This window comes from Pimephales promelas, chromosome 10, assembly GCF_988280905.1.
Source record: "Pimephales promelas chromosome 10, fPimPro1.hap1.1, whole genome shotgun sequence".
NCBI lineage: Eukaryota > Metazoa > Chordata > Actinopteri > Cypriniformes > Leuciscidae > Pimephales > Pimephales promelas.
Genome location: NC_142778.1, coordinates 15,292,324 through 15,318,744, shown reverse-complemented (window position 1 = coordinate 15,318,744; position 26,421 = coordinate 15,292,324). Strand labels below are relative to the sequence as shown.

The 26,421-nt window shown below is 39.3% G+C and overlaps 1 protein-coding gene across 3 annotated transcripts in view; it reads right to left on the bottom strand.

Annotated features, from left to right (window-relative positions):
• Positions 1-26,421, bottom strand: part of LOC120485860 (neprilysin-like) — a 289,808-nt gene that overhangs the window by 12,581 nt on the left and 250,806 nt on the right. For all 3 annotated transcript variants that reach the window (XM_089135413.1, XM_089135414.1, XM_089135415.1), the window contains 8 exons: positions 19,148-19,246; positions 18,866-18,943; positions 5,467-5,570; positions 5,271-5,329; positions 5,048-5,167; positions 4,826-4,959; positions 4,438-4,503; positions 3,945-4,040 (listed from right to left, as the gene is read on the bottom strand). In XM_089135413.1, coding sequence (XP_088991539.1) covers positions 3,945-4,040; positions 4,438-4,503; positions 4,826-4,959; positions 5,048-5,167; positions 5,271-5,329; positions 5,467-5,570; positions 18,866-18,943; positions 19,148-19,246 — 756 coding nt within the window. The remainder of the gene's footprint in view (positions 1-3,944; positions 4,041-4,437; positions 4,504-4,825; positions 4,960-5,047; positions 5,168-5,270; positions 5,330-5,466; positions 5,571-18,865; positions 18,944-19,147; positions 19,247-26,421) is intronic.

The following is a 26,421-nucleotide window of genomic DNA, read 5'->3' as shown; positions in this document are numbered from 1 at the left end:
CTCATTAATGGAGTTAAACTCTTAAACTACATGAAATCATTACTGAGAAGTTACAATAATATATATATATATATATAAATATATATTCAATAAATAGAAATAGACCTATTTGTTGTGGATGCATTGCTTTTGAACACTTTTCTTCTGGCATGCTGTGTTTTAATTTTTTAACTAGAGATTGTCTGAGAAAACTGTTTCGTGCAAATAATGCACAACCATGTCTATCTCTTTCCATTAAAATATAAATCAATTAAAAATACTATTTGGCCAGTGGAAAAGATTGAGAAAAACTTTCTCTGAAATGTATTTAACACTATTTGATTTATTCATTCAAAAACAAGGCAAGGATATAGACCATTTCACAAGATGTAAACAACACTGGTCCAGAAGCACTTCCTGTTTCAGTTTGTAACTGTTTTCTTTATTTCACATGTAAAGAAAACATCTTAAAGATGTTTGTTTAACTTTTTGATTTAGTTTTAAATGTTCTGTTGGTTGTATTTTATCCCAGCTTTTATGTAGTGTTAAAAATCTGAAACAGGAAGTGCTTCTGGACCAGTCCCAGACAGCAAACTGACATTGAATCAACGTGGAAACGACGTCTCTCATGACATTGAAACAACGTTGATTTGCTCATCGAATTAACGTTGAACCAACGTCAGACGCGGCATTCTTCAAAGCTAAATGAAATCGAAAATTGGTTTGCTTTCATAACGTTGAAACAACGCGTTGATTTCAAGTTGATTTTCCGTTAGTTTTGAAAGAATGACGCATCTGACGTTGGTTCAACGTTAATTCGATGAGCAAAACAATGTCAGATCAACGTTGTTTCGATGTCATATTTCCACGTTGATTCAATGTCAGTTTGCTATCTGGGGTGTTGTTTACATCTTGTGAAATGGTCTATAGGCTACTGTATCTGTATATATCTGTATAGGCTACTGTATAATGTTTGTAATAGGCCTAATGTGACGGCACATCCGCATTTCATATTTTCCTAACGTCTTGTACCGTTAAACTGGGTATCACATGGATGAATAATCATATGCAAATGATATGCAGATTAGGATATGCATATTTAAACTAGGCGTTGTAATCTCCATATATGGTTATTTCGGGGAGGAGACGCACGTGCGTATAATCTCCCGCTGACTGGGATTTATAAAGTGAATTCTGCGCAGGTTCTGGCGTACGAACGGGTTTTATAAATCTGAAAACTTTTGTGCGTACGCAAATTCTGCCTTATGTGCGTACGCACACTTTAAGGATGAAATCTACGCAAAGATTTATACATGAGGCCCCTGGACACTGTTCTGGAAGAGGAACGGCTCATAATCCCTCTGGTCACTGTGAAGGACTTCTATCTGTCAATTGGTGCTGTATTTGGATGCAAAATGAGGCCCTCACCATTCTAACAAATTATTGTGTTGTAAAACCAGGTGTTTCAGTTTCATTGTCCAACCCCTGTGTGTTTTTTATGTTTGTTGTGACGCCCATTCCGTTTCGGTTCAATACGAATACACGTACCGTTCCACCCCTACCTTAAACAGGTAGAAGCACCGAGAGGCCCGGCTCTATTGGCTTGCTGCACCCTACTGTGCAACCTTATTGCTCCAGAGTGAAAAACCTGTCGAGTCCTCAAAAACCTTTCGGCCCAGACATGTCGGAATGTCCGGCACAAGGCCCTTATCCGCTGAATCCTTGAGAGCCGGATCTGGGCTGGGCTCCATATGCGTGACCCTACGTGGATCCCTTATGTGTATTTTTCCACAGCTGCTCCTGACGGAAGCCTGTGTCTTTCCCTTGGGCTAAGTCACTGTTATTTATATGCAGTACAACCTTCGAGTTAGTCCATATGTATTTTCCACATAAATCTTTGAAGAAGTGGCTTCCACAGACTTCCTAAATAGAAGGGCACACTTCCCAGTGTTATCCAATGTCTCACTGTATTTGTTATCACGGAACAACGGTTTAAGACTCACTCTGTGTAAGCCTCCTCCTATCGTCCTTCCAAGCAAGAAGATGTAGAGGCTTGCATGGGGCGCTGGATGGGGTGCAGCGGCTGTGGCGCTTTGGTTGGGATTCCTCTTGGTCAGTTATGACCTACGTTGTAGTGACTGACAGATAGGGAACGTCTCAGTTATGGTATATGGTAACCCTCGTTCCCTGAAGGAGGGAACGGAGACGTAGGTCCCATCACCACATCTGATGTCACTCGCCGAGGCGGCCAAAAAACTGAAGTGCAATTGCAGCAGCTGCTTTTTATATACCTGCCCTAACGAGGCTGCGCAGCTGATGCAAATGATTGTACGCCAATGTGTATTGGCTTGTTTTAGTTTCACTCGAAGTAGATTGGCCTCACTAGCGAGATTCCTATTGGTCAGTCATGAGCTTCGTCTCCTTTTCCTCCCTTAGGCTATGTTTACACGGAAACGATTCTGAAGAGTAAACGCAAAAGTGGCATTGCGTCATCACTTTTTATTCTGCGTTTAGATGAGCGTTTTGTGTGGGAAATCCGTGTGCAAACGGTGACGCAAAAGTGTGTGAAATTCAATGTAGTATACACTTCAGGCGGCTAGGGGTGCATACTACAGCAACACCAACTCCACGCGCCTGCATACAAACACTCAAGCAGACTTTTGCGTTTTTAAGCCTCAAAAACGCCGTCGCCGTGTAAACGAAAGGCACATCCGATACAATATTTTTACGTTTTCACCCGCGAGCGTTCTCGTGTAAACAGGGCCTTAGAGAACGAGGGTTACCATATGTAACCGAGACATTTTCTGTGTTGAGACAAATCTTGTGCAATGTCTTAAACTGCCTGGATAATCACACAACGTGTGCTGTGGTTCGTAAATGAATGACTCTTTTGGACTGATTCACATTAATGAATGGTTAAAACTGAACTCAAGAGAGATAAATCGGAAACATTTACAATAAGGTCTAGTTAACTACATTAGTTAACATTCTATTAATATTAGTTTCTATGCGGATTTACTCCATGCCAAAACCACTCCAGTCATTCTAGAATGACTCATTCTTTCCAAATAGAGCTTCAAGTCATCTGGTGAAATTATTTGTATGTCGCAATATATATTGCAGAAAACTAAAATATCGCAATGTCATTTTTTTTTACCATTTTTTATCGTGTAGCCCCAATTCTCGCAATACGTTTTCTACACAGACATACTTGCCAAAACAGCAATATTAATATTGGTTATTGGTATCGGCCACAATTTTCACATCGGTGCATCACTGATGATAACCATTCTCCTACATTGGTTCTGTATTTGTTTTAAACTGCAGACTTAATATTCATCCATTTATGGTCATAGTTTGGAGACAATGAGCATATGAACCATGCTGCAAATACAGTATTTATCATGCAGTAAAAATCCCCCTCCCTGCACCCAAAAATAATCATCTACGGATGAGAATACGAAACAAGGACTGGTGGGACATTGTCCTGCTCCACGTCACAGACGCTGGGGAGTGAAAGGAGAATTTTAGAATGATGGGACACTCATTTGTGACACCTTATTCAACAAGATGAACAGCTCGTTCTGTGCATCATACAATACGTCATTACGCTATTTCTATGTCATTACTCACGCGCAGTCCTTTCAGTTTTCAATCCGATCAAATGTTTGCATGTTCTCTCGATTAGATTAGAAGAAGAATAAACCACCCCTTTCAATAATTAAAAAAATTCAGTCGGATCGAGCTCAATCATATCGATTAAGTTGTTTACATTAGTAATCGGATTGACAGGATTATTTGGTTGCATGTAAACGTAGCCACTGTAAGCCACATTTTTAAGGAGGGAAAAGTAGGGATAAATTGGTCAACAAAACAATGTCACAAAGTGCTCAACTGATCTTAACTTGTGTTGAACATGTAACATTACTTTATGTTCTTAGTTATAAGAACATAAAGAGTTTCACCTGTGCAAAGTTAAGGAAAAAGAGTTGCTCATGATTGAGATCAATTCCAGGCAGAGGAGCTTCTTTTCCATGTTTTTTCACAAAGTTCTGGTAAGCCTGAAAAAGTGATAACACAGTGATACTGTTAAATTTGGGAAGCAGTCACTGGAAACATGTTTCTTATAGTGTAAACCATATTTGATGGTTCAGTAAGACCTAGTATTAAATACAATGAATTGTAGTCCATGAGCCATTTCCTCCCCCTTCGGGTTCTCTAAGAGTCTAAACTATTAAGCTGATTTCCTCTGTCATCACAGTCTAACTGAAATCCATCCACAGCGGAACAAACTGAGAACCTGTCACCATGCACATAAGAATCTATCATCATGTTTTTATTAACCTTTTTAACCATGAATTTTGCAAGTCAGAAAGTGTATTAAACTAAATCTATTTTCTGTAAGTACAAATGGATGTCAAAAGAACTGCAGTAAAGGCCAAGATGCCCTGTCCTTACTTGATAAGACTGGCGAATGCCCCCGTTGTCAGCAATGTTCTCCCCAAGGGTATTATTCCCATTTAGCTGTTCACACAAAGGATAGAAGAGAGAGAAAAGAAGGGGGTGGAAAATCAAACTGTAATTTAGATATCCTTCTATATGTCTAGAAAATTGCAGCCTATTCTAGTTCCAGGAAAACTATGTGTGTATAATAAGGTCCAAATTGATGTTGTCAGAAATGCACAGACAGCTATAAATAACCCATGATAGAGGCTAAAACTCTTATTTGCCACATATGGTAAAAGGCTCAGCACAGTAGGGTAGATAGAACTGTAGTATTTTGGTAATATTTGTTAAGTTTTGTTGGATTGCACATGAATCAGTCTGAAGACATTTGATGGAATACATTTTGTCGATTCGCCAAATCCCAAGAGAAGCTTCCATACTGGTCAACAATGCATTTGGAAAGCTCATGGAATTTCTGAGTCGAAGATGGAGTCCACCAGTCTTTGAGGTCACCATCTTTATCAAAATTGCGCCCTGAACAAGAAATGAAATGCATGGAGATTAAACTTACAACAGCATTAAATGAAGAAGTATAAAGGAAGATCTGTTTCTAGTCTGATACCATTGTCATCAAAGCCATGAGTGATCTCATGTCCAATGACCATCCCGATGCCTCCATAGTTCAGAGACCAGGGCTGACCTTTACCAAAAAATGGTGGTTGAAGAATACCTGCAGGAAATACTGAGAGAAAGTAGAAAATGTATTAATAATTAAATAATTGATCAGACATACCTGATTTGTTTTGTTCAATTACAGCTACTTTTTGTAAAAATGTTACAAGTACCTATTTGGTTTCTGCTAGATGAGTAGAATGCATTGACCACAGCAGCTCCTGTTATCCATCTTGAATTAAAGATGCATATCACTTTAATATTTGATGACAGATCTTTATTCATTAGGGTTTTATAGCAGTTACTAAACTAAAAAAATGACAGCTATTTTAGAACTATTTTGGGGGACATTATGGAAAGAGGTCTTACTCTTCTTTGTTCACTTTGACTCTCAGTTTCTTCAGGCGTTTCTTCTGACCAAACTCCAAGTTCTTCAGGATGTTCTCGAAGTATTCTTCTGCATTATAGCTTAACTAATAAAATGAAGACAACAGCACGGTCTTAAATGGTTGAAATATAGGGTGCCTAAACCTACTCCTGGAGGCCAACTGCCCAGCAGAGTTTATCTCTAACTTGCCTCAAACCACCTGCTTGGAAGTTTCTAGTATGCCTAAGGACAAAACTCTTGTAAAGAATTTCGGCTTAAGGCTTATAGCTCAATTTGAATTTCGGGAAAAAATATTCATAATTAATGATCTTGATCAACAATTTATTGAATGTTTCTTAAACCGAGTTCTTACATAAATAAATCACCCAACGAGGGGTTCTACACCACACACGTCTGCTTCGGGCATATATAGACAATTAAACACAACAAATTATGATTAACTTAGAATAAATATGTATGCCGTTCAGACAAATGGGTGTTTGAGCTTAAAAAAAAATACCAAAGGGATTAACAAAGCTTTCTCAGTCAGCGCACCCACATGCTGATCGGTAAAACTATCACTCACTTGGTTTGTTTCAACCTAATGGTCCATGTACGTTTTGATAGTTTGTTTTTTCGTTTGAAACAAAGAGCAAAATAACGAGAAACCACCCTTTTTTCGTTTGTCGTTTCAAACCAAAAACAAAGAAACCGTAAAAAAAGAGCCGTTTTCCCGTTTTTGGTTCTGAATCCAAAAACGAAAAAAGAAAATCAAATAACGGTACGATTTTGTTTTTTTGATATTCCTTTTTCCATTTTTCCATTTGAAGATCTACAGTAAAACAAGGACAGGTTGGCCACGTGACCCGGAAGTAAATATGGCCTATCAAAATAAAAGCCAATAAGCTTTTAGAACCGTCATAATATGCAGCACTAACGTTATACCAGAGTCACGTTAGAAGAAGAAAAATCAATGAATAAATTGAAACCTGGACCGGAATAAATGTTAGCAACAGTAGTTTATTTCAGCTATTTAATATCATGCCTATCCAGACATCACCAGTCATGTTTAATGAGTGCATTGTTTTGCTCAATACAGTTGGTAGGTTAACCTAAGAACTTATTGTGTGTGCAGAGTTGTTACTGTTAGCGCTATCTTATATAATTATATTTAATGTGGTTTCCACCGTAATGGACCGCTCTTTCCCCTTTCTACCAGCAGGTGGCAGTATTTAAATGACTGACTGTATGGTGTCTTTGGTAACTGTTTTAAATCGAGATTTTATTTGCCTAGTTATCACCATCATCATCATTCATCCAGCCCAGAGTTAAACCTGCTTCTGTTTTAACTATGATTCTAACACTGCTATCAGCTTCTTAGCAGCTCAGACAACAAACTCACATCAGAAATGTCCTAATGTAGGCCATCTGGCCAAAAGAATGATTTACCAGTGTGCTGTGTGAATCTTTCTTCTCTATACACATTCCAGTGTGTATAAAGTACAAAACTCTGACAGTGTCATGCAAGTGAAGAGAATCCATACAAGTCTTAAAACTTTATATAGCACATTCATGCTTTCAAAGGCATTGGATGTACAATCAATGGCTGCAGAATATTTGTTAAGCCCTAAGGTAAGAAGATTTTACAAGGTCCTCAAAAGAAATTCCAAAAACATAATTACATTACAAAAAACAGGCTGTCAACACTGATTACATCTGCAATAACGGCAACAAAATGTTTCCAGTAACTTTTGAACAGTCCTGTCCATACTTTGAATGTTCTTACTTATGATCACACTTGCAGCACTGTCTTTATATTTCAATGAAAGCTTAAATATTAACATTTTAAATATTAACTGTTTTAGAATGGAATAAAATTAAGAAATGAGAATGTGTCTGTACACATAGCCTGTGTTTCTTAATCAGCATAATAATTAAACTTCTGTTTGCTTACAGTCCCTCTGACTGCAGCTCAGTATATCATTTGGACTGTGCAACGACAGATATCACAATAGATGATGGAGAAGTGAACTGTGCATCACTACGCTGCATGAACTTTATCTGAAAAAAGTAGGCTATTTTAAAGTAGAATTCCATAAATTATATTCAATAAATATTATCAAAACTTTAGGTGTTCTCAAGTGGTCTTGTATCAAATAATGATGGCAGTTGTTAAGTAGGTTATTCTGCTCTTTACCAATATGCCTAGTAATTGCTGACAACATCTGGCCTTTATAATCAATCTGGAATGTAAACTAAACATTTCAAGGTACACATTTCAAATGTAAACAAAACATTTCAAGGTACACATTTCAAAGAAGACTATTATACAATGAATATGAGGTGCTAGAAAAACAAAATTCTTCAGGTGGTAGGCCTATTCAATGATAGTCCCACCATGGGCCCAAACTTTTCTGTAGATTTTTCCATAGACAGCTTTTCAAAGCTGCCTCAGTCAGTATAATAGCCTACCGCTGTCACGCAATCTGTTCTTCGGAGAAGCGCGTTCGCGCCCATGGTCGCGCCATTTATGCTTAAACATAGATATTGCGCGTCTATGTCAGCTTAAACGCAAATGCATGTTTAAAATACATAAATGTAAAGAATGATTTTCATGACAACTAAATATTTTCGCTTTGGTATATTAAGGAATCCTCTGTGCAAAACAACACTATTTAATTATTATTTACCGCACAACTACCGCATCTAACATTATCTGATACGGTCAGGAATTTATGTCAATTTTAAAATATATTTTTTAAAATGTTATTATAAGCCGAGTCATTTCCAGAAGTGGTCTAGATCATACAGCCGGAACCGGTTTTTATGGTGAACATGAATCGGCCCAGTGTTTTACAGCCGTAACAAAAATGCATGTTCCAGAGCGAGCTGCGGGCCACAATCGGCCCGGTTAACACGTAGCCGCAGACGCCGCGGGGCAGCCGAGCTCGGGCTGATTGTTCATGCTAGCTGGGACACGAAGTTGCAGGCTCAAGATGTAGTGCACTTGGTGTCGGCAGACTTAAAAAAAACAAAAAAAAAAACAACAAAATAATTTTATTTTTTTAAATCCACCAGATTCTTGTTCTAAATATCACAAACTACCACTGTGGTGATTTTCATGTTGATCTACTGTTTTTTTGAGGCTATTTAATAATTGCCAAATCATGACCATACTGTATGGCTACATGATCAAATGCCAAACATGAGGAGAAAGAGCTTATTTTGGTGAGTAGGCTAATGCCTTAAGCTGCAGTGCTAAGAAACATGATTTGTAAAAGCACAGTTATAATGGAAATTTTTTATTACAGAACATAAATCAATATCTCCATGACAGTAGCTCGCACACAGCAGACACAGTGTGACACCTACTGGTATGTTTTTGTAATCGTTTTGAACTGCCCTAGGTTTTAAACTTCGTTGGATTATTAGTGGACTTAGAACCTTCACATATGTCGTTTTAGTTTATTACCTAACTAGCCTGTTCAATACATTTCTATTAACACGGTATAAGTGACGCTGTCCATTACGGTGGAAACCACATTAAATCTAAATTTAATTTATATAATGTAGTAGCGCTAACAGCAACACATAATAAGTTCTTAGGTTAACCTATATTACCAACTGTATTGAGCCAAACAATGCGCTCATTAAACGTGACTAGTGATGTCTGGATACGCATGATATTAAATAGCTGTAATAAACTACTGTTGCAAACATATTTATTCCGGTCCAGGTTTCTATTTATTCATTGATTTTTCTTCTTCTGATGTTACTCTGGTATAACGTTAGTGCTGCATATTATAACCGTTCTAAAAGGTTGGCTTTTATTTTGATAGGCCATATTTACTATTATATCCGGGTCACGTGGCCAAGCTGTCCTTGTTTTAATGTAGATCTTCAAACGGAAAAATGGAAAAGGGAATTTCAAAAAACCAAAATCGGACCGTTATTTGATTTTTTTTTTCTTTCGTTTTTCCGTTTTTGGATTCAGAACCTACGCAGCCCGGGAAGTCACCTATGGGGGAAAAAAAAACAATCCGAGGTGACGGTTTTGCAATCCGTCCCCTCAGTTTATAAACTGTACTCACGGATTCTTAAACTGTTCCCTCGGTTTAACAATTCGTGCCCACCGATTAATAAACCGTATCCACAAGTTCCTAATCCGTGCTCTCAGATTTGTAAACCGTGCCCTCAGTTTTTGCAATCTGTACCCACAAATTCATAAACCGTGCCCACGCTTTCGCAATCCGTACTCACGGGTTTGTAATCCGTACTCACGGATTTGTGGCTCGTCCCCCAGAGTGTGCCGCATGATTCATGATTCAGAATCCGTGAGTACAGTTTATAAACTGAGGGGACGGATTGCAAAACCGTCGCCTCGGATTGTTTTCTTTTTCCCCATAGGTGACTTCCCGGGCTCCGTAAGAACCAAAAACGGGAAAACGCCTCTTTTTTTATGATTTCTTTGTTTTTGGTTTGAAACGACAAACGAAAAATGGTTTCTCGTTATTTTGTTTTTGTTTCGAACGAAAAAAACAAACTATCAAAATTGACATGGACCCTTAATGTTACTGACAATGTTTGTGCACTTAACAAAATCAGGTTGTAGCGTTAGGTTCTCATATACAAACAATGGCAAATAATGTATAAAATGAGTTTTAATAAGAGAAACACAACTAAGTTACACTACAAATCACACGAGATATATATAAAAGAAATGAAAATATCAACACTTAAGAAAGTAAAAAATGGAAAAATGGAAACACAAGGGAAATTACATGTACTAGCACATTTTCAACCCTCAGAGACAGCCTCAGGAAAAACACTCTTGTGTCTAAAATTTAGTGGAACACTTGCATTCAAATGTTTTGGTGTTGATTGGACGTGAGCGTGTGGTCGTCGGGAAGCGGGAGGCGCAGATTCTTTGTTCTACCCACGTGGGATCGTTTTGCGGGAGATCAAACGCATCCTGGGCAGTTCTATGGTGCGTGAAGGTCGTCTAGTTGTCGGAGGACACGCGTTCTAGAACTTTAACTGGCTATTCGCAAAAGTAAAACGTGAAGTAAAAATAAAACAAAGACTGATAACTTTAAGAAACTTCAGGAGATGCAGGAAGACGAGGGAGAGGGTCCAAGGACGTCAGAAGACCAGGAGTACACACGGGAGGAGGAGACAAAGTAAGAGAGACGAATGTTCTGTGGCGCGGGTTTTTCAAGGTTACTTCGGGACTATCCCCAAAACTGTGACAACCAATGACCTTCGTATAACTCAAGTAACGCGTTCGCCCACTTGATTAACATACCACATTAGGGTTAGTTCACCCAAAAATGAAAATTCTGTCAGTATTTACTCACCCTCATGTTGTTCCAAACCTCTATGTGTTTATTTGTTCTGATGAACACAAACGAAGATATTTGGAAGAATGTTTTAATCAAACAGATCTCTGAGGCAGTAAAAGTCCAGCTTGAATTAAGCCACATGTTGGAAGGAATGTGTTAAAAGCCCCTTTGTTGACCATTATCTTACTGATCACATGAAACTGGTTAATGATTTTCCGATCAGAATCTCTACACTCTACAAGACAGGTTTTAATTGAAATAATCTTTTAGAATTCCTGACTCCCTAAGGTGAGCATACACTGTGGGAACAGAGTCAGTGACTCGAAAGTACAGAGTCAGTGTTTACAAGTTGAACGCATAGGTTGAACGTGCAAACTAACTCAAACACCGTTTACAAAAAAAGGAATTAAAAGGAAAAACAACGATGTCGGACGATTTTGATTCTGTACTTCCGGCTACGTCGCCCGTGACCTTTTGAACGTAATTACGTATTACGTAACGTTACAAACGCGCCTCAGAGAATATAGCAAGGCTAGCATTTGTCCTTATAAAAGTTACATTTTTGGAATAAGTTTTGAAATAACCGATCGTTTTGCATGATAAGACCCTTATTCATCGTCTGGTGTCGTTTAAAGACATTTGAAGCTGCATCTGAAACCGTCTTTTGATACTTGAACCATCCGGTTCCCATTGAAGTCCATTATATGGAGAAAAATCCTGGAATGTTTTCATCAAAAACCTAAATTTCTTTTCGACTGAGGAAAGAAAGACATGGACATCTTGGATGACATGGGGGTGAGTAAATTATCAGCAAAAGTTTTTTCAAAAGTGAACTAATCCTTTAATTAAAAAAAAAAAAAAAAATGAAATTCACTCTAAAGAAAGGGTTTGTGCTTTTCTGTTTGAGGTCTGTGAACGTTTTAAAGCAGTCTTTAAGTGCTTCTTACGTACGTCTGTAACATTGTTTTTTTCCTCTGTGAACACGAAAAATAACATTTTATGTTTTGTGGAGAGCCAACCCTTCCTCATCAGATTTGAGCAGTGTAATTCACAGAATTATAAAAAATATATGTTGCCTCCTAAAACTTAAAGATTTTTTGTGACGCATGAATGCTTGTCTATTTCAGGCTAAATATAAAATGCATGTATACCATGTTTTCCGCACTTTAAGGCGCGGATTATGAGGCGCATAAGATAGGCTACTGCAGTCAAACGTTTGACTGGGTTTGCGTTATGCTAGATGTGCTGGGAATGTAGCGAGTGCACAGCGCCGGAGTTCAGGCGTTTATTAATGTGAGTTAGTTTTTGGATTTTAATTTATCATCGTCATGGTAAATTATTGTGTTTGTTGAGATTGCTAAAACTCCAGCCTGTCAGGACTTCAAGATCGAGTCCACAAGATCAAATGACTATAGCATCCCGGCGATATGATGGAGTTCAACATCATGGTATGCCGAAACAAGAATATTGATTGTCGTATACTACCAATGGCATCAAATAGTGGTATATAGGTAACTTTGGCATGTCATGCCCTAATTAGAACTTATAATTGAAAAACAAAATTGGTTGTTTAAATACTCAAATCTTTAATGTTCTGTTTATGTTATAACCTAGGTGAAAAATATGTATTAAAAATGTACCTGAGTATAGCCTATGCTTTTAGTATAGAAATATACTCAAGTAAAGTTTTTATACATTTAATAGTATATAAATCTACCCTAAACATACTTGTCTGCTGGCCTGTTATAGGATCATAATAATCTGTACAATATTGTGAGCACAGTGTATATCGTTAGCGAACGTGTATAGCCTATAAGCACGTCTCTCACCTAAAAGGCACCTGTCCTGTTCTCCACTGGTTCTCCTCACATCACAGGTCAATTTTTCTCTGACCATTCTGTCTGACATTATCCTGGCCTGTCCCTGATCTCTTTAGCATAGCAGGCTCATAACTTTATGGCTTGATCCGTCATACGAGTATTTCCTCAGCGTCCGAAATGTCATGCGATTCATTATTTTCCTGTTGTGTGAATCGAAGGCTCTCCCGCTTATTGCGTCACGCACGCCACGCCCATTTTCAGACGCGGAAGTAAAATTCTCTCACAAAAACGACTGCAGAAGCTTCTGTAGCGTGTTTATACGTATATTTTAAAGAAAATCTAGTTCCTACATTGTTTTTCTATGCATTGACTCGTTGGGTCCTCTAACCTGCAATATGCCCTTTAAGCAACTATAGACCGATCTCAAATCGTCCTTTCATAGGCAAGATCATTGAAAAGGTTGTCTTCAATCAGCTGAACAAATTATTAAGCTCAAATGGATATTTTGACAATTTTCAATCTGGTGTCTGATCACATCACAGCACAGAGACAGCACTCATAAAGATAATAAACGATATTTGCTTAAATACTGATACAGGCAAATTATCAGTACTGGTGCTACTCGACCTCAGTGCTGCATTTGACACTGTTGATCACAACATACTTCTTGACAGGCTGGAAAACTGGGTGGAGCTCTCTGGGATATGATATCCCAGTTAATGTGGGCTTCCATAACGCTAAATGTTCTTTACCAAGAAAGATCTTTTTAATTGTGTGTTGGTGCATCATGTAGGCTATGTATTTGTGTAGTTAGTTTAAAAATGTATGTTAAATAAACCTCACATTACCAGTGAATCCTAATTACATGATGTGATTTTTAATTAATGCATATTTTTGAACACGTTGTATCTTAAAATGTATTATTTAATTAAAATATCTACGTTATATTTTTAATGTGCAACAATTGACGTTGGAAACAAGCTCAACATGTGCTCAACAATAATTTACATAGCCAGTTATGACAAATGGAGGAGATCTATCAAATCGAAAACTAAAGGAGAAAAACAGACTGCCTATCCACAAGTTTCCGAGGGGCGCTCCTGTAAAAAATAAAGTGGGTGAAACTTCCGGTGAGGCGGCGGAAGTAGCATTCCAATGGTATTTTGTGTGTTAGTTAGTGAAGAGGCTAGCTGTTTTTCGGAGAATTATTTTACTATTTAAAGACGCAAATCTTTATGAGAGATGTCGTTACGGAGCTCAGGGACAACATGTGCTGTTCGCGGTTGTATGTATAACCGGACTAAACTGTGGCTTAAACGTGATTGTTTTGAACATAAGCTGAAAACGAAATCAGAGTGATCCTGCCAGAGCCCGTCTCTGATCCTGCCAACGACTGTAGTTTCCATCACCTCCCAAAAGACGGCGAATCTTCCTGTGTACATTTGTTTAAATTCTTAATATTCTATGAACTCTATCAGCATGTGTTTGGCTGTTCGCTACTGATGTTACACCTAAACTCAGGATCAAAGCCTGTGTTGACAGAATACCAAATGTGCCAGTTAATGTATTCAAGAAGCACATTCATTTATCATTTTGAATAAACTCCAAAGCACATCAGTGACTAAGTGTGTATTTTATTTTTTTTAATTGTTTGTCAGCTCGCACAACTGTCTGTCACCATGCCTTGATGAGTATTGATTATTAATAATGTTATTATAATACTCCCAATCAACTACTGCGGAGGGTAAAGATACTGTTATTTCACTAGGGTTGGGAACCGAGAACCGGTTCTTTTCCAGAACCGGTTGTGTTTTTGAAAAAATACCGGAACCGTGCAAAGTTCCTAAGTTTCGGTTCCGAAAACGGTTCTGATGCCGATGCGATATCATCATGTGGGCGAAGTGCTGGGAGTAGAAGACGCCGTCTTATTCCTGAATGACAAAAACTTCACCACTGAAGTTGCGATTTGCTCTCACACGCGCTGCATTGTCACACACAGACACGCGCGCTGCGCTTGCCGACCGCCGAGTCACTCTCTAGCCTACATTCAAATCAGTTTGCGCTGAGAGAGAGAGCAGTTGCACAACAGTCTCAATATTTATTTGTTTCACATATTCAAATGATTTCCGTTACAGAATTAGTGAGATTATAGTTTGAGTAAACATTGACGGTAGTGGTTAAAACAGATGCAGTCCGTATATTTTTTGTGTTCAGAATTTACAAAATATATACAATGAGCGAGTGCATTATAATGTTTTTTTTCAAACCGTGTTTTTGTCTTATCTTGAATCACTACGTAAAGCCTGTAATAAGCGTTAATACTCGGACTTGTTTAGACTGGCCGGCGGATCGCAGCTGCTGCGGAGTAGCCCAATGCCTGCGTTACTCGTCATGGACATAAACAGAGAGAAGTAGCTCCGGCAACAATGTTCTTCCGCAAGACCCATGCAGTTCTGTTTATAAACTGCTAGAGCACCGATTTATCCAGTAATGAAATAAGTAAAGTCTTTATGAATCAATCATTCAAACCGTTTAAAAAAATAATCTGTTCTACACACATCTTACATGCGTGTTAAAGCATATTCTACTCCTTCTGAGAGGGTATTCTTCACTGTTGGAGATACAATAAAGGAGAGGTCCTAAATTATTATAGAGAATGCAGAATTTTTTCATTTCCTTTATATATATATATATATATATATATATATATAATGTTTGTTTTTTTTTTGCAAAGATTGCTTAATAATATTTTGAGTTTGTTTACATTACCAGTCTGTTAAACTAATTTGTCAAGTACTATAAGAAATAAACACAAAAAGGATTGTGGATTTTTCTCTTACTAATATTTTTAATTGAATGGGAACCGGAACCGGAAAATTTCTCACGATTCCCAACCCTATATTTCACCCTTTTGAATTTTGTTGAGGTTGTGTTCCCACATCGTTAGGTAGTTTGGATCGCTATAACTTGAATGACTGTCAACTGTTGAATGAACGAGTGTCAAGCATGTCAAGTCGCGCTTTGTTTACTTAAAACCGGAAGTCGCGCCCACTTTTGACGCAAGGCCTCATGGGGCGTAGGAAACTTGTGGATAAATGTGCTTTTGTGCTTTTTTGGATATCCAGGGTGACAACAATATAGCCAGAAAATACATACATGTGACACTATTTCAGGTGGGGATCATCAACATTTGCTTCTTAGACATCCTAAAGACTGTAAAAATACAAAAGTTAGAAAACATATATCAGAAGGGTCCATAGGGGAGGAGTTCCAGTGATCCAATGTCACCATTTTTTCACATTTTTTGGTGTTTATTTGAGTTTTTATGCACTATACATTATCTAATCAAGACAATCCTCATATCTATCAATTCCTCATGCAAAGACGAAGAGAAAATGGGGTAGATTGTGTCTGTAGGATGTATTGTTCAGATTCTATGTAGATTTAAAGTTTTCATTTTCCGCAGCTAAAAATCAAGCACGGACACAAAAGATGATACAAAAAATCACATATGGGACAAAAATTTGCGCGGGGAACATCAAAATTCCTTTTCTAGACACCTTAAGGATTACAAAAAACTAGGTTAAAAAAATATATCTTTCGGGTGCAGGTGAACCCCCCCTTCCTACCCTACTAATAGTCCTAAAATGGGTCAGGTCATAGGGAGAGGTTATTATGTGAGTATAGGAGACCATAAGTCTGAGTGGACATCCATGACATGTGGAGTCCCTCAAGGCTCAATTCTTGTGCCACTCATGTTCAAACTGTATATGATCCCAATGAGCCAAATAATGAGAAAGAACCAAATCACTTACCACAGCTATGCAGACGACACACAGCTGTACTTAGTCCTATCGCCTAACGACTACAGCCCCATTGACTCATTGTGCCAATGCATTGATGAAGTAAACAGTTGGATGTGGCAAAACTTTCTTCAGTTAAACAGAGACAAAATTGAAGTCATTGCATTTGGAAGCAAAGATGAAGTTCCTAAAAAGACCATGAGACAGTTGCAGCTCATACAGATCGCTGCAGCCAGGATTCTGAGCAGGACCAGAAAACATGAACATATCACACCAGTTCTCAGGTCTTTACACTGGCTCCCAGTTACATTTAGGATTGATTTCAAAGTATTATTAGTGGTATATAAATCATTCAATGGGCTAGGACCTCAATATATTGCAGATATTCACTGAATATGAACAGATCACTTAGATCATTAGCATCACATCATTTAGAAATACCAAGGGTTCACTCTAAGCATGGAGAGTCTGCTTTTAGCTATTATGCCAGCCACAGCTGGAACCAGCTTCCAGAAGAGATCTGGTGTGCTCCTACAGTAGTCACATTCAAATCCAGACTCAAAACACTTCAGTTTAGCTATGCATTTACTGAATGAGCACTGTGCCACTGTCCGACTTTTATTTATTATTATTTTTTTATTCTAAACTGTTTTAATTATTCTGGTTTCTTTTGATTATTTAAATTTCTTCTATGTAAAGCACTTTGAATTACCATTGTGTATAAAATGTGCTATATAAATAAACTTGCCTTGCCTTGCAACAGGGGAAAGGAGAGGCAATTAACCTCTCCCGACAGGCAATCGAATGATTGGATAAATTTCTGGCATGTCAGAAATGTTGGTCGGTCCTTGTGATTATATCACACTGTTGAAGCAAGGAACAGATTGCCCTAAACTCAGTGGGTTTTTTTCCCTAACTGCACCTGTGCGAAAACAGAAGTTTAACCATTTCATCTGCAGCAAGAAAGAAAATAAAAACAGGGATATCTTTAAGATATGTAGCTCAAACTAGCAACAAATTACTGCTTACTTCCAGTCCGTGTTGCAAAATGGATTAACAATATATGGTCAACAATATATGATTTGAATTATATGCCTATATGCCATTGTAATCAATCTAAATGTTTTAGACAGTTTTCAATGAGAAGTAAGCTTCTATGTAATCCTTTATTATCCTCACAGCACGTCGGTTTTGTGGTGATGCGCTATAAAATGATTGCTTAGCAAATTAATTATAATAGCCTATCAATTTACTAATAAAAGTCTAGGCCTTCCCTAATAATAATAATAATACAATAATACTTATGATAATTTAATACATAAATTGGAAATGCTAAATCATCTTGATATTGATAGCTGATGCTTGTTTTGACAATATCTATGGATACATGAAATCGACTATGTCACAACCCGGCAACCCTCGCGCATATTTCACATGTATAGTGTGAGCAGTCAAGTCGCAGCTTGACGTTCGGACCATATAGTGTGAGCACATAAATCCTGAGCTTTGGCTTTACATCGGATGTGATCTACTCATTCAGTGTGAGTAGGAAATCTTACTAAAATCACACAGACACCGCACAGATATTAGGCTGCATAGATTAGGTCAGCCGGAACCGAGCACACCTGATGTACTTGCTACATCATAAAAAGAATGGCATCTACGCTAATTTTAGTCTTTCTGTTTATTCCGAGGTTAACTGTAATCAGCCGGATCCAGGCCGTATCCAGATCAGATGGTGGACCTGCACCAAGACATGACCACAACGCATGATGTAGTTAGCTGGATCTGGGAAGGGATCCAGATCAGATGGTGGACCTGCACCTAGACACGACCACAATGCATCCCTGAAGTGTTGCCAGAGGATGTCAGACTCCCTGTGGAGGCCTCATCAACACGACAGCCTTCTGCTCTGATCCTCAACAAACTCGTCTGTAATACAGATCTTCAACCAGACAATATTCTGAATTTTCCAATCCAATCTGACATGTAATGCTGCCTGAATCATAATCACACACTTTTCATTCATTCCTTGGCCAGAGGAGATCTGGCCCCCTGACTGAGCCTTGTTTTTCCAAAGGTTTATTTCTCCATTCTGTCACCTGAAGGAGTTTTGGTTCCTTGCCACTGTCACCTTTTTCACCTTTGTTGCCCTTTGCTTTGGGCTTGCCTATTTGGAGACATTTAATTTAATATTTAACAATATTATTGATCTGCCTGCATTGACAACATTATAAAAAACTGAAGTGAGCTGGACGATGACATCACGGTTTTCTCCAGAGCTATATATATATATATATATATATATATATATTTAACAACAAAATGAAATATCACTGAACTTACTTAAGCTGTGACGCGCTAAAAAGTGCTATATAAATAAAGGTGACTTGACAGTGTATGCCTGCCTATGCTCTTTATCTTGTAGCCACTCACATCTTGGTACTCCTGGTCCAGGTATGTGTTGTTCATGATATTTTCTGAGAAACCAATCCTTTCTCTGATTGTTCGGGCCTGCAGTAAGGAAGAGCAAAGAAGCAGCCTTTTTTAAAGTAGATAATACATTTAATGAATCTGGGGCAATCTTTGTATTTCTTTAAAGACCACATTTTCTATGGAACAAGCTTTCAAAGTTACCTTTCACCATGTTTCAGTATGTTTTCAGCAGTGATTATATAGTATCATTAAGGTTAAACATAAACTGAAAATAAGCCTCACCTTCTCCTCTGCAGCTTTCTTGGTTTCAGCATCCATCCAGGCTAGATCATACAGATTGCTCACAAATACCTCTCTGATGTTAGTGATCATCTCATCCATCTGAGGAAAAAGAGAAGCACATAATGAGACACCATTTGACCACAGAAATTCCATAAACACTCTGGTTGGGGTAAGGTTGTGCTCATACAGTTTTAAAAAAAAATCCCAGGATGTCTTTCGAAAGAGTAGGGGTGTAACCCCGGCATCCTGGCGAAATTTGCCCAGTGGCCTCTGTCCATCATGGCCTCCTAATCATCCCCATCTATACCAATTGGCTTCATCACTGTCTCCTCTCCACCAGTAAGCTGGTGTGTGGTGAGCGTTCTGGCGCACTATGGCTGCCGTCGCATCATCCAGGTGGATGCTGCACATTGGTGGTGGTTGAGGAGATTCCCCTTCTCTATGTAAAGCACTTTGAGTGCCGAGAAAAGCGCTATATAAATGTAATGAATTATTATTATTATTATTATTATTATTGTGAAAGCAAAATGGCCTAGATCTGTGCATGACTCAAGAATTTTCAGAGATTCACATTTATGCAGATTATTTGAACGTGGTTAGGAAAATTATAAATATCAAACTCACGGTATTACATACACTTATGCTGAGAACTGCATTATACAGGTTATTACAACAGGATCCTGCTTGGAGAGTCTGGAGACAGGTGTTTTATGACCCCATTCCCTGACCCAAACCCCACACCAGTTACAATGTAGCTCTAGGACAAGGGCACACAATGAAATGACCTTTGCCCAACTATAGGGAAGATTTCAGTGTCTGAAAAGCCTGAAGGGGGTCGCACACCGGACGAGAAGCGCCACGTTTTTAAAATTCGAACTGGCGGCGCGATTCGGCGTCTGTCCGCGGCGCCCAGCTATGGCTCAGGGATCTTGTTCAAAACCCTGCCGCGCCACAGAGCGCCATTTGCTTAGTTTTATATTAAATTTGCATTTATTTGTCTCAAATAGTCATTAATGTACATACTGACTTCACCCTGTGCTGCAATATACATTTAGGCCTAGTTTAACATTCCTAACAGCTTAAATAGTCATATTGGAAAAAAATGTAAAACAAATATAGCCTTTTTAAATCCATTTTTCAATAGGCTACTCTATCATATTAACCATACTCTGGGTTATTATTACTAAACCCATCAGTGCGAAATATTAATGCATTGGCTATGTAACGTTTGCCTCTCGTGGTTACATTCATGGTCGTGTACGGCTATTTTCAGCCAACGGCACGGAACTGTGCGTATCACACCGAGGAAACTTAGTTGGCCAACGCAAAAAATCTGCCAGACGGCCGACCATCGGCTTGGTGTGTTCCTGGCTTAACTTTACAGTAAAACAACGTACATTACAGACTTTTTCTTAATCTCACAATGTCCTTAAAAAAGCTTATTTTTCACCACACAAACTTACAATTATGATATTTCATTAAATAAATACTCATGTTGAAATTAGACTCCAATAACATGCCACCAGTAAACCACAGGAATGGTAGTAGTAGTAGTAGTAGTAGTAGTAGTAGTAGTAGTAGTAGTAGTAGCCTTTATTGTCACTTAGTCACAAGTACCAGCGAAATTAGCCATCAACCTGTCCATACAGACATACATACAATAAGACAAGGGGGTAGATAGGACAGGAAGACAGAGCATTGAGGTAGAAATACAGCATAACATGTGAGAAGAGAAAATAAAAAGGCAACCCTTTTTTAACCCGCAAACTATGCTCCGGTGAGGAGTACAGTTTGGGAACAGTAAAAAAACACCTCAGCAACATTGGCACATAATCAGTACACTCTACAACATGAACAGACAAGACTTGCAACAGGGTACAGGAGTGGGGGGTGGAAGCGACCCAGCACAGGCAAGCAGCCATCCGGTCCTGCAGCCATTCTCGGCGCTGGTCACAGACTGGGGGGTACAAAGCGGCGAAGGCGAGGTGTGGGGCTGGTGAATGCATATCTGTATGTATGTGGAAGAGTTTGTGTATGTGTAGGCCTGGAGTGTCGCTATGCCTGGCATCATAATCTAGGTGCCTCAAGTCCGCAGATGTCATAGCGATACACAGAGAGTTGCCATGGAGAAAACTTTGATCATTTCCCAGACAAAGTCAACAATCACCAGGTGTCCTGGGGAGCCGGGGAAGGAACGCGAGAGCGGCTCACTGCAGTGCTCTTCTGGGGGAGTTGTTGTTCCAACAGCGGCCTTGGCCAAGGCCAGTGCTGGTTGAGGGCGTCCGAAAACAGATAAGATTGGGATTGTTTGTCCTTGGGGCGAAAAGCCGTATTCAATTTACACGGCTAATTCTCATTGTCTCTGGTCTCCTAAACGATCCAAATCCTTCTGCAAAGCTGAAAGCTTCTCCATGATGTTATCCATATTCTGGTTCATAGACATAGTCCCAGTGCTGACAGCTCTGCCCAACGCTTCAATCATGACGGGCAGCCTTGTGAGGTTTTGGACACCTCACAAGGCTGTCACTGTTTTTTTTAACTCCTCGATAAACCAGGGCAATGCCTAATCCAATCAGCAGAAGACCTGTTATCATGGTTACGAATAGGTAGATATCTTCAACGTCCTCCACGGAAAGAGCCGCCAGACACACGAACCGCCACTTCTCCCACGCGTCCATCGTGTAGCCAGCTGTGAACGTTCCGGCAGGGCAGTCAGGTTCCCCCGAACCCAAGCTTCTCTTCGAGAAGATGGTGTCAATTGCGTTGAGAGACCAGTTGATCAAATCCATAATTTCTTAGTTTGGAGAGCAGTGATGAGAGAGTCTCTCAAAGTACAAGACAGTAGACTAGACATGACGAGAGAAGCAAAGCAGGGAAGGTTAGGGGAGGGAGAGGGAGTGCCCTTCGTTGAGTATATTAATTGATGTTAACAATGATATCAATAGCTTAAGCGAAAAATATGTAACATATTTGATTTATTGAACAAACAAATCATATTAGGAAAAGTAGCTATAAGAAATGTTGAAACTGATTTGTAATAACAAGGCTAATAATTAATTTGTGCATTCTAATATTAATGCTAATTGAAGACTAAATAGTTATGTAAGCAGGCACGTTAAGATATTACATATTTACATACATTATGATATCAAGAAAGTGATCAATTCTAAAATCAATTCAATTTAATGAATTAATAATTAAACTAAGACTGTGATGACCATTAAACCATTTCATTCTGTCAAGATGTCCCTCAGAGTTGAAATAAGAGCAGAATTTGTCTCGAACTGTGTAGGCCTCCCTTGCACCACGAAGTCCACCAACAGTAGAAATGCTCCCCATTGATCCAGGAGATGGGGCACTGGTATTCAGCCACCTCTCTACTTCCATTGGCATGAGAAGAAAGTTGTGCAGGATGCAAGCTGACAAAATAAGGCTGTTTATTTTGTCAGGGTGTATGTTAATCCTGCTGTGCAGGATCCTCCAGCGAGATGATGATGACATGCGGAAGGCATTTTCAACTACATTCCGTGCTCAAGACAATCTGTAGTTGAACATGCGTTGTTGTGCAGATAAGTCCCTACCAGGATAAGGCCGCATCAGGTAGGTTTTTAATGGGAATGCTGCATCCCCTACAATGGTGAATGGCATGTTCCCCAGATGCTCTGCTCCTGGAAGGGGCTGATCATCTGGCATGTCCAGCTTCTTTGCATCTAGAGCCTGCCCTATGGCTGAGCCAGCAAAGACACCACCATCGCTTGACCGTCCATAGTCTCCAATATGGACTAGGAGGAAACGATATTCGGCATCAACGACAGCCAATAAAACTACAGAGAATGTTTTTTTTTGTAATTAAAATAAAGGCTGTCAGAATGTGGTGGTGCAAAGAGGAGGTCGTGCTTCCCATCTATCGCTTCTATGCAGTTAGTAAAATTCCACCTAGATGAAAATCTTGAGGCAATATTCCTCCACTCCTGCTCAGTTGGTCTTGCTAGGTGTGTATCCATCATATGCCTGTTAATAGCTGCACATGTGTCCTTGATGGATTTAGCCACTGTGCTCTCCCCCATTCGGTAGTTAAAGGCAATCACTCTTACTGAATTTCCTGTGGCCAGATATCTGTAAAACATTAATATAAACATTAATTTCTCCCTCTTCACAGAAAATGAGTGCAGAATGAGATGGAAGTCCCTGAGAGACAACTACATCAAGTGGAAGAAAAGACAACAATTGCCAAGTGGCTCTGGAGCAGTGCGTCAACAGGAGTGGAAACATGCTGCTGCAATTTCCTTCCTATATATCTTCTTACAAAATAGAAGGTACCATTTATAGTAATACAATGTCAAGTGTGAATTAAATTGATTAAAGTATGATTTGAATTTTAACTTTGCTTTAAAAAACTAATGCTTTTGTTTGTCTCTCTTTTTTTTCTCAGTACAATCAGTAACGTTGACTTCGACAACCATATGGATGGGTCGACCCATGAGGGTGATTTGGAAACACAAATCTTATCTTGACATATGGCTCACATGGTAAAATCCATTAAATTAATTATTGTTTTGAAAATATTGTCTTCATTCTTCCAACATCATAATAAATATAAACTGTAAATCAGGTTATAGAGAAAATTGCTTACCGCAATGTTACTGCAAGTTTTTCTTTTGGCCCAATAGGTGTCCGGTAATTTATAGACATCCCAGTGATGTCAGGTCCAGTGAGTGACAGCAGATCCTCCATCTGCTCTGCATTCATTCTGAAGTACTGCTGGTGCTTTACTGGACTTAATTGCAGCTCCTGAACAAGGTGGTGGAAAGTGCCAAATTGTTGCCTTTTTTTCATTTAGAGGGTGTACCCAAATTCGATTGCCTTTTTTTTCCAGTCTGTTACGTAAAAGTACCAGTGCAGCAATTTTTTTTTGTCAGTCAAAATTGAATCTGTTTGGGAAGAATAGGAAAAAAATTCATACAAAAGCCTTCATAGGTTATATAAGTTAAATATACCCAAATGTGATTATGACTGTTGAAAAGTGCATAATTTAGAAGAAAATATTTGCTAGTAGTGTAAATTATTACAGAAAAACTAGTATTACTAAAATATAGTACATTTATCATAAAAAGAAAAACGTTGCTTTTGACAGAGAGGAGTAAACACAAATAGCACCAGAGAGTTTTACATAACTTGTACGTAACTGCCATTATAACATTATGTTACAAAGAAATAACATATTGTCAGTTACATTTATAATAAAAAAGAATATGTCAAATAACTCGTTTGGTTAACGTTTTCACTCGGGTTGGCTAAACGCTAGCTAAATAAATACAATTGTAACATAGTTGCCAAGACAACGGATAACGTTACAACAAAATAACAGATTTAACAAGGTGAAAGACACTTTTACTTGATTAATAACGTTCAAACATCAGCTATTTTATTCACTTAACATAAAAAATAATAATACATCCAGTTTAAACTCACCCATCTTGAAGCTCTTGACTTCTACCAGGAGTTGATTCAAAACTGAGCTCACGCGAATGTGCGCGTCCGGTGTGCGATACCTGGGAGTTGTTCTAGACGTGGCGCGACGCTGCGTGACGTGGCACTGAGCTTCTCGTCTGGTGTGCGACCCCCTTGAGGGTTACACCTGACAGGGCCTGTGACATGTGCCATATTACACAACATTGCCAACATCAGAAAAAGAAAAAAAATAATTAAGCCTAACATAAAAGACAAGAAAAATTTGCTTAGTTCCTTGAGTTTTATTTCAATAGTTCTTTGTAAAGAAAAGCCAGTTATTCAGTCATCTTTTAATAAGATACTGTATATTATGCAAGGTCCCCCTGATTTTTTTTTTCTGTTGAAGACTCATAGGGAATGAATTTCACCCTGTGTCGTTTGTATGCCTCATGCAACAAATAAAAAGGAAAAGTCTCTACACTGCCCACCCCTGTATCACTGCTTTGTGCAGACTCTTCTGTAGGCCTTTCTGTACATGTGGACTCCTGTCAGAAATAATAGGCATAGGCACAAGTATAAATCAATTAAAGCCATCAATTAAATTAAAGTTCCCTTTCGTCCTGGGAACTCCAACGTGTCGTCGGGGAGTTTCCTGACGAATTGGGATCACGCTAGGGAACCTGATTACCTCTGATAGAATTAACAACGAGCCAATAACCATTGGCATGCAATCTTTGCATTCCGCAAGCCGCCTACAAGCGCGGATATAAAAGCAGAAGCAAATATTGCATAGACGCTTTTTCGCTTCGGAGCCTCTCAGAGCTTACCTGCTGTTCTGATGAGCCTGGTGAAGAAATGTTTGGGGTGCTGGTGTGACGGTTCTTCCAGTGGTCTTCGTCTCGAGTGGTCACAAGTACTGCTTCACGGCGCTTGTGGATGAGTCATGCTCTCATTGCGGGAATATGACTCTGGAGATGTTACGTTCGATACTGAGATCCCTGAGACATGGGGGAGTCACTTCAGAGAATCTCCGATCTAGTTCGTCTACTGGTTCAGTTCAGCATATGCCACGTGCAGTCCAGCTGTGTCTTGCCCTTGACAGACTCGTTCTGTCATCCCTGTTGAGTACGCTCCTGTTCCTTTGGATTGGGACTACCTCAGGGACTGCCACATGTTTCACTATCCCCCTGGGCTAGTACATATGTGTATTCCAGGCCTTCTTCAGGCGGGTGGTTTCCGCAGCGTTCCCTTCCCCTTCTTCGGGTTGGGCACGCTTTCCCAGTGTTATCCAATGTCCACTGATTGGGTCTTGCGGAACAGCAGTGTGACTTCCTAGCTAGCTACCATTATTTCTGAAACTGCGTGGGTAGCGTCGCTGAGTGCTGGAAGGGGCCAGCACCATGGCAGTTTATTGGGGATCCCAATTCGTCAGGGAACTCCCCGACGACACATTGGAGTTCCCAGGACGAAAGGGAACGTCTTGGTTACGTATGTAACCCTCGTTCCCTGAGTACAGGGAACGCATACGTGTCGTCCCTTCGCCATGTTGTTGTACCTTCGCGGAGGACTGGACTCTGTTCGGCTCCTCAGCGAGAAGCGTCTATGCAATGTTTGCTTCCGCTTTTATATCTGCGCTTGTACACGGCTCGCGGAATGCCAAGATTGCATGCCAATGGTTATTGGCTCGTTGTTTATTCTATCAGAGGTAATCAGTTTCCCTAGCGTGATCCCAATTCGTCAGGGAACACCCCAACGACACGTCTCCGTTCCCTGTACTCAGGGAACGAGGGTTACATACGTAACCGAGACGTTCTTCCTCCAAA